The sequence below is a fragment of the Anser brachyrhynchus genome, assembly GCF_964034855.1.
Source record: "Anser brachyrhynchus genome assembly, chromosome: 4".
In the NCBI taxonomy this organism is placed as follows: domain Eukaryota; kingdom Metazoa; phylum Chordata; class Aves; order Anseriformes; family Anatidae; genus Anser; species Anser brachyrhynchus.
In genome coordinates, this window is record NC_137698.1 from 36044227 (window position 1) to 36059608 (window position 15382).

The 15382-nt window shown below is 41.9% G+C and overlaps 1 protein-coding gene across 13 annotated transcripts in view; it reads left to right on the top strand.

Annotated features, from left to right (window-relative positions):
* Positions 1–3850: 3850 nt before the first annotated feature.
* Positions 3851–15382, top strand: part of ZNF827 (zinc finger protein 827) — a 122744-nt gene continuing 111212 nt past the window's right edge. For 3 of the 13 annotated variants that reach the window (XR_013949868.1, XM_080588645.1, XM_080588644.1), the window contains exons 1-2: positions 5261–5898; positions 5985–6081. Coding sequence is in view for 8 of the 13 variants with exons in the window: in XM_080588645.1 (XP_080444771.1) it covers positions 5985–6081 (97 nt within the window). In the remaining 5 variants the exon portion in view is untranslated. The other 10 variants (XM_080588650.1, XM_080588647.1, XM_080588643.1 and 7 more) reach the window with 10 other exon arrangements.

Consider the following 15382-nt stretch of genomic DNA (forward strand, 5'->3'; position numbering starts at 1 on the left):
TCTGGCTGTTCATGTAGCTGAGCCCCATTCCTCAGGTGACTTCTGCAAGACTATGTCATCACTGAGCTCGCTGAACTGTTCCCATAGCCTCCCTAGCTCCAGAAAAGGATTGGCATCTTGAGGCTCTCAACACAATGAGATTTTTGGTATAGAGTTTGGAGGGCTGAGATCAGACATTCTGGGAAAAGACTGTAAAGTAGTCTGATCGGTTATGTTTTTAAGTGGTATCTTTTCCTCAACCACAGTAAATTCTTTTCCAAGCCATACGATCATCAAATTATCCCCCCCATCCTTCCCCCCCTCCCCCCCCCCAAAAAAAAGGGGGGGATTAATAGCAGAATCATATCTTTATAGGAAGCATCATATTTTTTGTGCCTGGAAAATATACCTTTTTTTTCTACTAAACTGAGCAAAAGCCTTCTCTTGGGCCTCGTCTTTCTGGATGGTGCCATCTTCTCAGAAATACATCATCATCAGAGTGCTTTGTCCCAGTGATGTATTACATTAATACATCTGTTGCTTTAATGATATATTAGTGTAATACCTTATCAGAGTGATGCATACCAATGACCTATTACTCAAAAGGTGGTGCCATTCAGGAATGAAAGAATTCATGGACATATTCAGTATAATTACAGAGATAAAAGCCAACATACATTACACTGGAAGCTGCTTTCATGGAACCAAGAACACCGGTATTATGCTAGCCTCTTCAGTGCCATTTTCTAGTGCCATTGCACTAGATTTCCAATGCTGAGGTTGTTACATCTCTTTTAAACCTTTTAAATATACTAAGAGCAACTACCATTAACCTTGGGTCACTGTGAAGCAGACTGTATCCAGCTACATTATTTTTACTATATAGTAGTACAGTACTTACTTACCCGTAACCGTATGAAACTAAGTAACATTAACCTCCAGATAGTCTGAAGAACATATCATATCTCATTATAATAATCTGGGCTTCATCCTTTGCTTGACTTTAATTATTGTCCACTCTCAAACATTCTCAGTTACATGACAGTTGAACTTCAGCCTGTCATTAACTGTAGGTTTCTTTAATCTTAACCTTCATTTTCTTTACCATTGCTTTACTTTTTTTCCAGTACTTTAGCCATTGAAAAACATGTGAAGTCAGTCTGGTTTACATTGTTTTGTGTAGTAAGTTAATTAAACATTTCAAAATACCACCCACAGAAGGTGGCAAAGAACAAATTCTACTTTCTACCTTTTAAACTTTCACTGTAAAGAAGGGCAAAAAATGTACAATTATATAAAAAACTCCTTTCTCCCCTCTGCCTTAACTTTCTCACTAATTGGGTTCAAGCTAAAGAGACGTTCCCATGACAGAGAATCAGAACCACATTTTGGCTTGTGGTAATTTAATTGAGGTACAAGGTATTGATTAGATTATTTATTTTTCCTCTAAATACACTTACACCGAAGTGTGAAGAGTGTTGCTTAGCAGAACACGGAGGCTTACGATTTGTTTCAGTTGTTTGTAGGGTATGGGGAAGGTTTGTAGGTGCCTGTAGATTTTTTTGTCAAATAATCCAGCGCAAATCTATTAGCAATTTACATACTGACACAAAGAGGGAGAAAAGGAAACGCAAAGAATTTATAGTACGTAAATACTGAATTTTTCCTCTTTACATTCTCTTCTGTTATGTTCGACTTCATTATTAGTGAGAGGTACCATTTTAATTTGCAGAAAGGATTGCTGAAACAACTTTCAGTAATGTATTTAGTCAGGCAGTCAGATAAATTCACAGAAACTTTGAATGGTCATACAGTATCATAAATGCAGAACATCCTACTCTTTACATTCCCACTCCTCCAAGGTCATTCAGCTGACCTGTCACCTTCTGGTTTGGAAAGCGCTGACCCAAATTCTTCTCCTGCCCCACTGGGGGAGGAAGAAGCAGAAGCTCTCTTTGGGGGAGTCTGATGAAAGAAATAGACTTGCTCTCATGCGTAGAGCAGTACTGAATAGAATAGCTTGTATAGGTGCTATGGAACTGCTGCAGCAGGAGGTGGCGTAACAGGTTGCAGTACAGGGGGAGGTGTGCAAATGTGGCAGCCACCAAAAGTGCAGTGCAGATCCAGGGGCAGCAAGTGGCAGTGGCGCTTGCAAGGGCCTTTCTGCCAGAAGGCTTATCACAGCCAAACTAAAGACTCAGGGCAAAGGTAGAAACCAGCATTTTACCTGAAAGTATAATTGCTCAAGTCACTGTACCTAGGCTATTTGCAACCTCTTATCTGAGGAAACTGGTTATTTCACTGAGCATTTGCTAGGATTCTTCAGTCCTGAAAATCTGTTGGGTCTGGCAGCTGAAGGTTCTGTAGTGTTGGCCTGCTGGCTGTAATGGGTCTAGTATGTTCCTGAGAGAAGTCTGATTTACCACAGAAACATTACAAATCATTATTAGCAAACACAGTAACAGTTAGTTCTGATAAACTACAGGTGAGCAGGCAGACCTTTGTGTAACGTGCCTTGTGTGTTGAGCAATAGGAAGGGACAGATTTGGTATGGGAAGAGTGACTAACAGGTGGGCTTCTGATACTACTGTTATTGATGTGGATATACTTAACAGAGCTTATGTAATAACATGCATTATCATCTCATAATATGTAATATATTTTGGGTCACAAACAGTCTTGTAAGGTGGGGAATAGGTTAGTCTTTTCTCAGGAGATGGGCATCTATCTGCATGGAGAGAATTAAATGAAATGCTTAGTAGTCTACAACAGTCTAGGGGACTGCAGGCAAAGTGTGTGGTCTCATCAGAATGGTTTAAATGGCCATTCAGTCGTATGCAGCTCCTGTGCCCTTGTTTTCTGCTTTAGAGGTACAGTTTGTGGGGTCTCTGGGAATCCATCTGAATGGTTAGTGACTTTGGGCTTTTGTTTTTCTGAGTTAATTTTAGCAACATCTGTTGTTCAATCTTGTTCACTGTGTGCTACACAAATGCTTTTGCTAGTGTGGTGCAGAAAAGAAGGAATGATAGGCAAGGTGGGTGGCAATTGCTTACACTTGCTCAAGCTGTACTGCCACTGAATGTCAAACCATGCCATGTTACTAGGCTGTGTCAGAGCACGTGTGGTGGCTTAGGACACCGCATTCCTTTTAGTTAAATGAATGATGAAATAATTTTATTTTAAAATAAATGAATTGGACTTCTCCTTTAAGCTAGATTTAACCATCTATAAATTTGATGTTTGGGGTTGAATCGATTGTTTATTTTCCTCCATAGTCCATGGAGAGAGCAAAGCTGCTCCAGGTAAATTCATCCTACCTTCCATAGGCTGGGGAACGATTGCAAACTGGCAGCACCTAACTGTATCTTCTGACAACAGAAATATGGGTTAATTAATTAATGTTATTAATTAATTAATAATTAATTAATAATTAATTAATTAATAATTAATTAGTTAATTAATATGGGTTAAACAGAAATATGGGTTATATTAAATGACTATGTCTCCCTCTTGGTGAAGACTAGCAGAATTTGCATTTGCTGTCTACTGTTTAAAATTGTTCAAGGCTGCTGTATTCCATTGATTTCATAAAACTTTGAAATAAAACCTTATGCTACTAGATGTCTAAAACTCTGTCAGCAACAAAGTGGACAGACTAGATGGAATTGGTTTGACAGAGGAGAACTGTGAGGTGAGCCACAACTTCTGATAAACCTACCGGTGTTCCTCAGGTGGATGCTGCTACCTACATAGCACAATCACCAGCAAGAGCTTAGTAAAATAACCCATATATGGTGTTCTTTAAAATAAAAAAGAAGTCCCTAAAACAATAATATGGAAGATCTGAACTAAAAAATGGTAAGGGGTGGCAGGGTATTAGAAATGGGTCAGCAACCACTTAATCTAGGGCAGGTGCAGCTAGCTGAGTTTGCCTCATTGTGTCCTAACACCTGGACTGCAAAATGCAATGGCTAAGGTGAACATATAGGATGAATTCTGCTGACTGCTATGGGAAAATTAACTTCTGGCAAAGAGATGAAAAGAGCAGTTGCAAGCAGTAAAGTGGCTCATGCCCTGGAACAATTTGCTTTGGTGCATGAGAGCTAGAGTCATTAGCCTATATGAGCAAAACCCTGGCTATGAGCAGATCAGTGAGGATTTTGACATTGACTGAATTGGGACCAGGATTTCACTGTAATTAGCGATTATGGCAAATGTGCAACAGTTGTGCTGCTGTTTTTAGAGCTGAACAGTTTGCTTCTGGTTTGTTGGTTTATTGTTGTTGGGTTTGTTTGTTTGTTTTGTGTGTGTTTTTTTACCAGTGCTAGAAACTGATTTATTCCTTCCCCCAACTTTTTAGGCCTGGGAAGCGGGGCTCATAAATCCCTGTGCTACTTGCTTTCAGAACGTGTGACTTAAAAAGTAGGGTTTGGCTGATGAGGATGGATGCATGAAAAGATCATTCAGGTAAATGACTGGTGTGTTCTGCATTAATTTCCTCTTCAGCCACTCAAGCAATGCTTGCTGACCAAAGTGTATTAAATAACCACATAAAATATTTGTGGATTATCTCTCAGGTACAGGAGGAAAAATGATTAAAAAAAAAAAGAAAAAAGAGGCACTTGTGGCAGGAAAGGATTTTTCTGTAAAATGTTGGTGCTGTGTCAGTAGTAATACAAGCATTCTCATCTCGTGTTGACATGATAGCCATTTCTGTTTATAGATAATTCTTGGGATGATATTTTTGCATAATAGCTCTTTTCTGGTTTAAGTCTTGCTGATCTCCAGAGAGCTGTGATAGTAAAAGATGAAATAATCTAGAAAAGGAGTTCACAGAACCAGTAACTCCATCAGGACAAGTAAAAACAACTGTTAAAATTTGAGGTCATGCCTACAAAGAAGTCTAAGAAAAAACAGTTGTTTATTTGGGGAGAAAAAAAAAAATCACTGTTTGGGGACAGTGTGTGGGGGAGTGTTGATCTATCAGAAGTCAGTTTTCTGCAGCAATGTTGACTTAGCTGACCAGCTGAATACCCTAAAACAAGTTAGATGACCTGGCTAGTGGGTCTACCCTTTAAAGCAGAAGAGGAGCATACTTAGTAGGGCTTCAACATCAGGATTTGATTCACCTTCTTCCCCTAACACCTGTTCCCACACAAAAAAAAAATAAAAGTAGAAATGCTGAAGTATTCCACAAAAGGAGGGGAAAAATAATACTTTGATCAGCTGTACCTGTAAATCTTGGTAAGCACCCTGATTGCCACCTGAGTCTGTGTTGGAATGACATCTGGCACCCATTATCTTCTGGCCTTCCTAGTTTCCTTCAGAGAGAAGTCGATGCATGGAGAAGGAGAGAGTAGTGATTAGCTTAGAGGACTTCCTGCAGCAAAGATGCAGTCTGAGAGACTGACAGAAAAGTAGTTGAAGACTAAGAGCAGAATCTTGTTATTTTAGCTCCTTAGCATTTGTCCTAAATCTTCACTCCATCTTTCCTTCAAACATTGAGGAAAGGCTATTACTATTTCTTTTCTACAGGAATGAACTATTAAAAGTGAGACGGGAAAAAAAAAAGGTACAGTGAGTTGTTTTGCACTTCCGTCTGCTCAGATCCTGTTTGTGGTTTAGAGTTCAACAGTTTTTCCAAAAAGAAGCAACAACAAAAATCAGAAACCTAAACCTTAATTAAGTCTAAAACTGCAATTAGAAGAAAGAAGAGAGAGAGAGAGGCAAAAACAAACATACAAAATAAACCCTCTCAGCTGCTATTTAGTTCTGGAAGTACTGAAGTTTAGCTTTCACTAGTAAAAGTTTTCCAGGCTTAAACTGAAAACAAACTATGGTGTGCTTTGACCAGTGACTGTAGTTTAGCCTGCTGTGGATCAAGAACGTTTCCACCAGTCTCCTTGGATAGAGGCAGTGGTAAGTGTTCTCCAAGTTTAAATAGGAATGTACTAACAGAATCGGGCTGCTTAGAAAATGCATTAGTAACTACTGTTTTCTTTCAGATGAAGGGAGCAGAGGAGAAGAGGGATGTAAAAGAAGAGCCAATGACACACAGTCTTTTACACTGCAGACCGATGGATAGGGAACTCCAGGATGCAGGTGAGTTAAGTTTAACTTTTTCTTGAAGGAACTGACTCTAACCCACAACTCCCACTTACTTTATAAAGTGTGCCTATATTACCTGATGCTTGGCTATGTAGGATGGGGAAACTTGTTGAGGAAAATGCATAAATAATTTATTTGGAAATAAGCATTAAATCTGTTTTTCACTAGCTCTAGGTAGTTTCCTAGTGTGTGGATTGGTCACAGGTCTGGTTCTAAGGCACCTCAGTCATAACGTATCTAGGGACCTCAGGGGCCTACCACAATTCAGGATTCTGCCCTAGAGCCGAGACTACAAAAGGATCTATTTTAACTTTTTTTTTTTTGTATTTGTGCATTTCATATGAGGCTCTCTCCCTCTCAAGTGTATGTTTACCGAAGCAGTGTTACTGTTATGACCAACTGCTAACAAGATCAAATGAAGAAGTAGAAGGTGCAGACCTGGGGAAATCGCTCCACATTTTCAGTGGTAAAAGTAGCAATTTTCTATATGCTCAGTATATGGTCATCAAAAAGATTGTAAAAATAGTAGAACTACAAAAGGTTAGTAGTGACAACTGAACACTTGGCTCCTGAATCCAGGGTGCGTTGGCACCTTTAGAGTCAAGTGACTCCTTTATTTTCGGTATGCGTCTTCTAATTCAGAACTTAAAAAACCCAGTGGTTTAGGATTGTACTGACTATTGCAAGCTATTGAGTTACAATGGCATAATGAGGTAGCTGACTGTGTGCTCTTCTCATCTCTGGCACATTTGAAGTGAAACAAAGGTATTTTAGTCTAACACATTGTACTTGCCATTTTAACAGTCTAAGAGGGTGTCCAAGAGCAGTTAGGAAAGTTCAGCTGATGAGCAGCAATTTATGAAACCATAGTAATTTATCATATGAGATTATCTATATCCTAATTTTTGTGTCTAATTCTTTCTCTGATCCTGCTCTGGAGGATATGAATTTTAGCAGCAGTTGCTCTCTGTGCTTTCCTGGTGGATAATAATGTTGCATGAATATCTTGAAAGGAAAAGGTGTGAGATTAGTGGGTAAAATTCGTATGTCCACTAGAGTCTCATTTACATATTCTGTGTTAATTCGCATCTTCTGTGTTAATAATGATCAGAAGTACCATTGCTAAGCCCACATGAGAACAACCCAAGTGTTTGAGTCCAGTGACAGATCTAATATGGAGCTGGACCAGGGAAGCTCGTGAGGTGGAAAGGTGTCGAGGAACTACAGCTTCAGCTCTCAGGGAGTCCAATAGAGTACGTGGGGCAATTTTAAAAGTGCACATGGACGTGCTGCGCTAACATGCTGTTTTCTTTAAAACACTGCTACTCCTCTTGTAATTTAATAGGAAAGGGTTGGCTGCAAAACATAGCATCTTTAAGCACATGGCGAGCCCTGCAAACAAACTACAAAACAGCTTGTTATTTTTAAGATGGTGTTGGATTCTCCTAAAGCTGTTTTCCTTTACTGCTTGTATTAATTTACTCAAAAGCTGACAGTGCTACAGTTTCCACAACATAGTAGCTAAAGGCCTGCCTGAAATTTGGTTCTAATTGTCTCATTTGTTGTGATTCAGCATATTTAACATTCAGGAGCAGAAACCGTAACGTATAGTTACATGTTCCCGGGGGACTTTTTTTTTTTAATCTTATCTTTACGGCACTCTTTTAACACAGAGGAAACTAAACGTTTCCTCTGAATGCACCACGGTTCCCTCAGACACCACGTTAAGGATCACCCCGTGAGGCCGGCAGACCAAAGCCAACAGCGGGGAAAGCCGAAGGTAGGGCTGGCATCGCCACAGCGGCCCCAATATCGCGACACAAGGCGGGGGGGTCACGTCCTTCGGGCACCTCCCCGTCAGGGCACCCACCCCGCGGCGACCCGCCCGGCCCCGCCGCTCCTCACAGCCGCCGGGGGCGGTTCCCCGGGGCCGGGGGGAGGCCGCCAGCGCCCCGCCGCGGCCCGGCGGCCGGCCCGGCCCCGCCGGGCACCCCCGGGCAGCACCCGGCAGCCCCTCACGTAAAGGGCAAGGCAGGATGGAGCCCCCGCTGCGGGCCGTGCCCGGGCTCCCCCTCCGGCCTCGGGAAGGAGGCAGGGTAAAATGGCGGGAGGGAAACCCCCAGAGGCAGGGGGTGCCGCTGTAGGTGCGCCGCCTCTCCTCACCTGAGGCCGGTGTCCTCCTGGTGAGAGGCAGTGAATGGTGTGCTGGGTGTAACGAGGTGGCCGTGGCATGGGCTGGTTGAGTCATCGGCTTGTTCTTGCTAGTCAGGTGTAAAACAGACTCGACCTTGTGCAGGAATTTTATTTCTGCACCCGTAAATAAGTCACTGTTGTATCTTCAGCATGCTTAACCTTGTGACTAGAAAACAAGTATTGGCCTGTCACCTAATCTTGCATTTGTGACTTTGTCATCCTCTGTCTGTTGACACAGCCTTTTCCTTCAGCAGACTTTCTCCCTTACACAAGAAGGATTTTTAATACAGGAGGTAAGGTGTTCTGTATTTTAAAGGACAGGTGAGCAAGGCCTGCAGCATTGCCTGGGTCTTGCACAGCGTAGGCCAAGAAAGAAGCACCTTCACTCCAAGCATCTGCTAGTGTAGTTGCCTCAGTCTGGGGTCCGAGGAGGTACAGTCCCTCAGGGCAGAGCTCTGAAGGCTAAGGGTTGTAATTCTTGACTACATGGCAAAATTGCATCTTACCACTTTGTGTATACAATAGCTTTACTGTGCCAGTAAAGACCTGAGGCTTGGTTGTACAAGGAGCAGCTAAAAACAATGGGACACTCAGTAGTAAGGGAAGCATCACAGGGGACAGTGTTGCTGAGATAAAGGGAGCCTTTAACAAGGCCTGGAGATTAGCAGTTTGTCAGAGAAAGTCAGTTTGAAGGCCAACTATAGAGAGCCTACGTTGTAAGATGCTGGACAGAGAAGTCTTCATACTACTGGAAAATGTTGAAGGCACAGCAGTTTGGAGATGGGGAGGAGTTTGATAAGGGTTTGATTTTGGCAGCAAATGAAGCATGAAGCTTTGAATTTGATAGGATGATTGAGCAGAGGAAGAATATAGAGTTTAGGTGTTCATGTAGGTTAGAAGAGTGTTGTGGGTCAGGATGAAGAGGAAGAACGTGCTTCAGTTGTAGAGGTAAAATTGGTGTTATTTTCAGCATGGGAGAAACAGGAATAGAGAACTGGATACAGTAACAGTTCATTGGTAACTTGGGAAGAGAAGGGGCCTTTAAGCTCGAAAGGTTTGCAAGTTAGATATTCCCTCTATTACATGATGGGATGACAACTTCAGTCAGCTGCAGTGTTAGAGCTGTCAGGCCAAAAGGTGAAAAGGTGTTAAGAAAGAGCACTTTCAGCAACTTGGATCTGAATTCTAGCTTTCCTAGCAGACGAAAATGTCTACATCTTTTTAGCACCTTCTGTTTTCAGTTGTGTTGGTTGGTTTTTGTTTGTTTGTTCTTGTGGGCAGCTTTTGGGTGAGGCTGTGGGTTTTTTGTTTGTTTTTGCTTTTTGGTGTTTTTTGTGTGTTTTGCTTTTTTTTTAATGTATCTAGTTCCAGGGAACTTGTTGTACTATTCTTTTTAATAATATAGAAGCACTGAGAGCATAAAGCAGGATGTTTGGTAAAAAAAAAAAAAAAAAAAACAAAAAGGCCATGTGTTGTGATGATCTGAAACATAGTCAGCAATGGAGGATGACAGTTTTCATATTTTTATGTTCTTCAGTGAAGAGTGTGATGAGCTTTCTACATCTTTAAGTTGATTAAAAGTTATTGATGGGAGGGAAGTAAGTGGGTGCCAGACTTGATTAACATATCCAGTTGAGCAGAAGGTGTAAATATGTCTGATGTGGTATCACCAAGTATGAGGCCTGGAAGGCTGCATGAATCCTATAAACCTAGTAAGCTCTGAACAGGAGAGTTCCTCTCATATTTTCTGCATTATCCTTCTCCCCAGGGCAGATTTCCTCTTGCAGTAGGATCAGAAAGACATTATACACCGTTTCTTTCTAATCTTGTCTCTGCTGTGGTGCCTTTTTCAGCTGTTTTCCCTTAGAAAGCTTGCATTTGAGTACCTTCATGGCCCTCTTCCCAATTGTTCTGCTACTCAGCTGATAATTTAAAAGCCACTGACTTTGCTTTTTGTCCCCATGTAAATGAAAGCATCCTAGTACCTCCTTCCTGAGTTGACTCTTACATGGTTCATGAATGAAGTAGCCAAAATGTGTTGTGTTTTGTTGTTGTTTTTCCCTTGTTCTTTGCACTGTGAGGTACAGGCCACCTAACTTCATGATTATTGAGACCAGGAAGGTTTATTAGTTTTCTCTTGGTTGCCATTCAGTACGTTAGAATGAACAGAATGTCCCAAATATAATAAATTTTCCAAGAAAACCCAACAAAAACATCTTAAAACTGATAGGCCTTGCACAAGTCAACTGCTTTGTTGGACCCCTTCTCTAATAGTCATTTGCTTTGACTTTTCCCTGTTATCACCTGCCTGATGACCTTCACAAGACTAAGTGGGCTTAATGCTCCAGCTGGGCAGGGAATATGTCCTGTTCAGGCTTCTGGCAGTGCCTGTAGATTTGACCTGTGCAAAATCCTCACAGAGTATAAAATATGGAAAAAATACTTCTCCCTTTACCTTAGGAGCACTTCTGCTTTTCTCTTCCCCACTTTAATACAAAAATGTGCGTTCTGTTGCACACATGCAAAGGGATAAATAGATGTTCACTCAAATGCTTTCTAGTACGTTCTTCCATTTTCTGACCATCAGTTCTTCATTTACACACTTGCTTTTCGATTGGGAAGCAAATAGAGCGGCAAAACCCCTGTCCCACAACTCTGTCATTTTGTTTGTTGCCCCAGTTAGGGGGGAAAGAGATGTGTGAGAGCATGTTGCCTTGGTCCATTACTCCCTCTGCAGGCAAGAGCATGCTACTCTTTGCCGAGATTCAGCGTCATCTCTCTGCAGTGCGAGCACCTTGGGTCTTGAATAGCACTGCTGGAATCAGCAGGTGTTTCTCACTGTACAGCAGCAGCAGTATCTGTTCCAAAATCTAAATGAGAGCAAGTGTAACAATAAATTAAATTGTGTACCTCATGAATTGTATATGTATCTTCCATGAAATAGGAACCTCTAGGGCAAGCAGCCAATGTATATGAGAGCATAAATGAGTAAATTGTATGCCTACTGGTGAAAGAAGTGAATTGCACAAAGGAAGAATGGGTGCAGGTTAGCAAGAAAAGCAATACATTAAAAAAATAGAAGAAAGAGCAAGAAAAAAAGTGTTTTCTTGTGTTCAGATGGAATTTTCTGGGTTTCTTGATTCATGCCCGTTGCCTCCTATCTATCCTGTTGGTGGGCACTACTGAAAGGCGTCTGGCTCCCTCATCTTCATTCCCACCCCTCACACGTTTGTATACATAAGTCATCTTTTCTCCAGCCTAAACAGCTGCAGCTCTTTCAGCCTCTCTTTATAGGACAGATGCTCCAGTCCCATCGTCATCTTTGTGGCCCTGTGCTTAACTCCCTCCAGCACGTCCGTATCTTTCTGATACCAGGGAGCCCAGAATGGGACACAGAATTCCACATGCAGCCTCACCAGTGCGTAGTAAAGGTGTGAGATTGCTTCCCTCGACCTGGTGGCAATGTTCTTCCTAGTGCAACAGAGGACACTGTTGGTCGTCTTGGCTGTGAAGGTGCATCGCTGGCTTGTGGTCAACTTTGTTGTCCACCAGGACCCCAAGGGCCTCCTTGAAAAAATTGCTTTCCAGTTGGTAGGCCTCCAGGATGTACCGGTGCCTGGGATCATTCCTCCCTAGATGCATTTCCCTTTATGAACTTCACAGAATTCCTCCCTGCCCAGTCCCTGCCTGGAGCCTGTCAAGCTAATTGAATGGCAGCACAGCCATCTGGTACATCAGCTGCTCCTTTTGGTTTTCTGTCATTTGTGAACTTGCTGAGGGTGCGCTCTGTCCCTTGTCCAGGTCATTAATGAAGGTGCTAAACAGTATTGGATCCAATATTGACCCCAAAAGCACACTGTTAGTGACTTGCCTCCAATGGCCCTTGTACCCTTGATTACAGCTCTCTGGTCCCAGTCGTTCAGGCAGTTTCCAATCCACCTCACTGTTACTCATCTAACCCATACTTGGTCACTTCATCTATGAAGACGTTATGAGAGACAGTCACAAAGGCTTTACTAAAGTTGAGGTAAACAACACCTACTGCTTTCCCTTTGTCCACCAAGCATGTTACCTTATTGTAGAAGGCTATCAGGTTGGTTAAAAATGATGTTCCCCTGCATAAGCCCATTCTGACTACTCCCAATCACCTTGTCCTTCAGGTGTGTGGAAAGCCTTTCCAGGAGGATTCTGTCTGTCAGCTTTGATTCCACACAGTCAAGGGTGAGGCTGAGTGGCCTGTAGTTCCCTGGACTGTCTTACCTGCTCTTGTTGCAGACAGGAGTGACATTTGCTGTCTTCCAGTTTTCAGGAACCTAGGCTTAAAAATAATTCAGGAGATGGGATCTGCTTGCTGGACACCAGAGCTTTGTGCAACCAGTCCTTTAAGAAAACTCTCAAAATCTCACCCATTGGTGCTGTTTTCATTGGCCTCTAAGAAAGATGTATTTCTGTCGAATACTTACATAACTACCCTTATCCTTTGGCAGGAGAAATAAATAGTTGTAATTTTTAATAAATACTTAATGCTTCTCTGACCAAATAGTAAACTGAGATGGAGTGAGTAGCTCCTCTTTTACAGGACAAGAATGGAAACATTTTAGTCACATTTCCTCGAATATACTCTCATAGGTAGAAATGATGATTTAGAGCTAGCATTTCATAAATTATGATACAGGTGTAAAAATAAGAGACTTCAAGGTAAAGAAAATGACAGGTTTCTTGGCCTTTCCATTTGTTTCTGCCTTAAAAAGGAAAACAGTAGCTCCCAATGTATGTATGATCATTCTGAGTCAAGAAGTTGAACACACAGGTGTTTGCCTTTTCCTGAGGCATACAAAGCTCCCTAGCTAGTGAATACTCAATTGATATTTTCCTCTCAAGGTTCTCCTGTGGAACCTTGCACTTCCCACCTGTTCCCTTGTGCTGCTTTCCCTTTCTCTAAAAGCCACGCTTCAATCCCTGTGGCACTGTTTGCTGTCTCTCTTCTTGTTATGTAGCTGCATCCCTCAGCTTTCTTGTGTGCAAATGTAAGCTGCTTCCTTCCAGTCATCACTTCTTCCCCTTTCTTCCTACTCATGAAGTTGCGTGCTACTCCATGTGTGATTTTTCACTATTATTAGCCTGCTTCTCATGGACAAATAATTTGCATCTTACTGTAAACTACAAGCTTGAAGACATTGGGTGGCCCTGGTGCTGAAAAGTAGGGGCTAGAAACAGTATGTCTGTCAAACTGTGTGAGCAGGAGTTGAGGAGACCAGACTATTCCTAGTACCTCAAAAGACAAATAACCTTTTCCTCTGTGCTGTTTGGTATGACGGGGAAGTGCCAAAGCAAGAAGATACTCCCTACAGGAGGGGACCGGCCACATGACTTCATTCTCAGCAGGCAGCGGTGACAGCAGGCTGACTTGCAACCCAAACCCTCCTGCCTGCCAGTGGGTGAGGGCTGATTACTGAGGACATGCGGCATGGTGAAATGTAGCTGAATGCCATGTGAAATTCATCACACCAGGCAGGTGAAGTCTGCTAGGAGCTTGATCTCCCCATACTCCTCCTATCCCTTACCTGCATGCGTTTCCTTTCCCTGGGAACATAAGATCTCATCACTGTCTTGTTTTCTTGTCTCCCAATTGCCCTTCTATTCTCTTTCACCCTTCTTTAAATTATTGAGGTGTTGGGAAGAGGGCATAGTTGGCCTAGTACTGCTAAAGTCTACTATGCCTTCCTTCTTTCCTGCTGCTGCTGGTAACATGCTATGTCAGAGGGAGAGAGCGATGAGTTTGGTAAATGCACAGTCCTAGATGGTAGATAAGCCCCTTGGGAGCTTGCCAGTTCTCGAGGTCCAGAGCAGTCTCAGTATTACTCCAGTGTTTTAACACAAAGGTAGCTAGTGAATTGAGAAACCAGAATTGATTTCCCTGAGGAATTTGCCACCTTGCTGGTGCAGTAGAAACTCTGCCTCTCAAAGTATATGTAACAAGGTGTTTAAGAACTTAGACACACTTCCATTTAGCAAACAGCTGTGGCTTAAAATGCTGTTGCCTTTCTACTAAACTAAGCTGCAAGACTTCACCCTGAAGTAGACAAGGAGGCCAAATGCATTCTGTTCTGCCAGTGTGGGGGTGGAAGCAGTTAGCTCCTCCAAGAGGGTGGTAATGCCTTAAACCATGGCAGGTGTTTGCTAATGTGCGTGTGCCTAAATCTTCAATTAACCAGTGACTAACAGGAGGCTAAGTGGAAACAAAATGATGGAAGGAATGGTTTTGGTCTCACTCTGATTTAACTTAAACCACTCTTAAGATGGGATAAAGCTACTGATTTGAATGTCTTTAAGTGGAGAATGGAAAATGGTGCAAGAAGATCAAGATTGGGGCAGATATATTTATATATATCATTCACATTTGTAACTGTAATAGCCCTAAGCTAAGTGTTCTGATTCCCTTTTGACACAAATTCTTTTCATCAGGTCAGAAGTTGCTTAGTATTTTACATTGCAAAATATGAAATTAAGTCTGTATGTTTAGTTTGTAGTTTGTAAGACGTTGCTGGTTTGGATTCTGGGGAGAAATTCTGTATCTTACGGATCTGTAAACTGAAGGCTGATAGTTAAAGGCTCAAGTGAGGTTTGTTTTTTCAAAACATGCTTACAGAAAAAGGGCATGAAGAGGTAGTATAGTGAATTATGTAAGTAAGCAGCCAACTGCACTTATGGTTATTAAAATCAGAAGATCTCCTTGGTAAATCTGAAGGAACACCACAGTAGTTGGGTAGCAACTGTGTCTCTAGGCCTCTAGTCTGTGTATTTCTGGCCTCTAGTCTGTGTATTTCTGGCCTGCAGACCCCAGGATTATTCAAGAGCATGGGTTTAAGGCTAACAGCCTGTAGTATTGTTTTTTGTTATAGTAGTGGTGGTTTGTTTGTTTGTTTTCTGTTTTAATTGGAATTAGGAGGTATATCACCTTTCCTAAGTAGTGTCCTATACTAGCAGCTGGAACATGTAAACACTGTAATTCTTCTGAAGGGATTAACATTCTGAACTTGCATTGCAACTAGAAGCAGCTTATGCTGAAATTATTATAAAATGATTATGGCTAGTTTTTTTT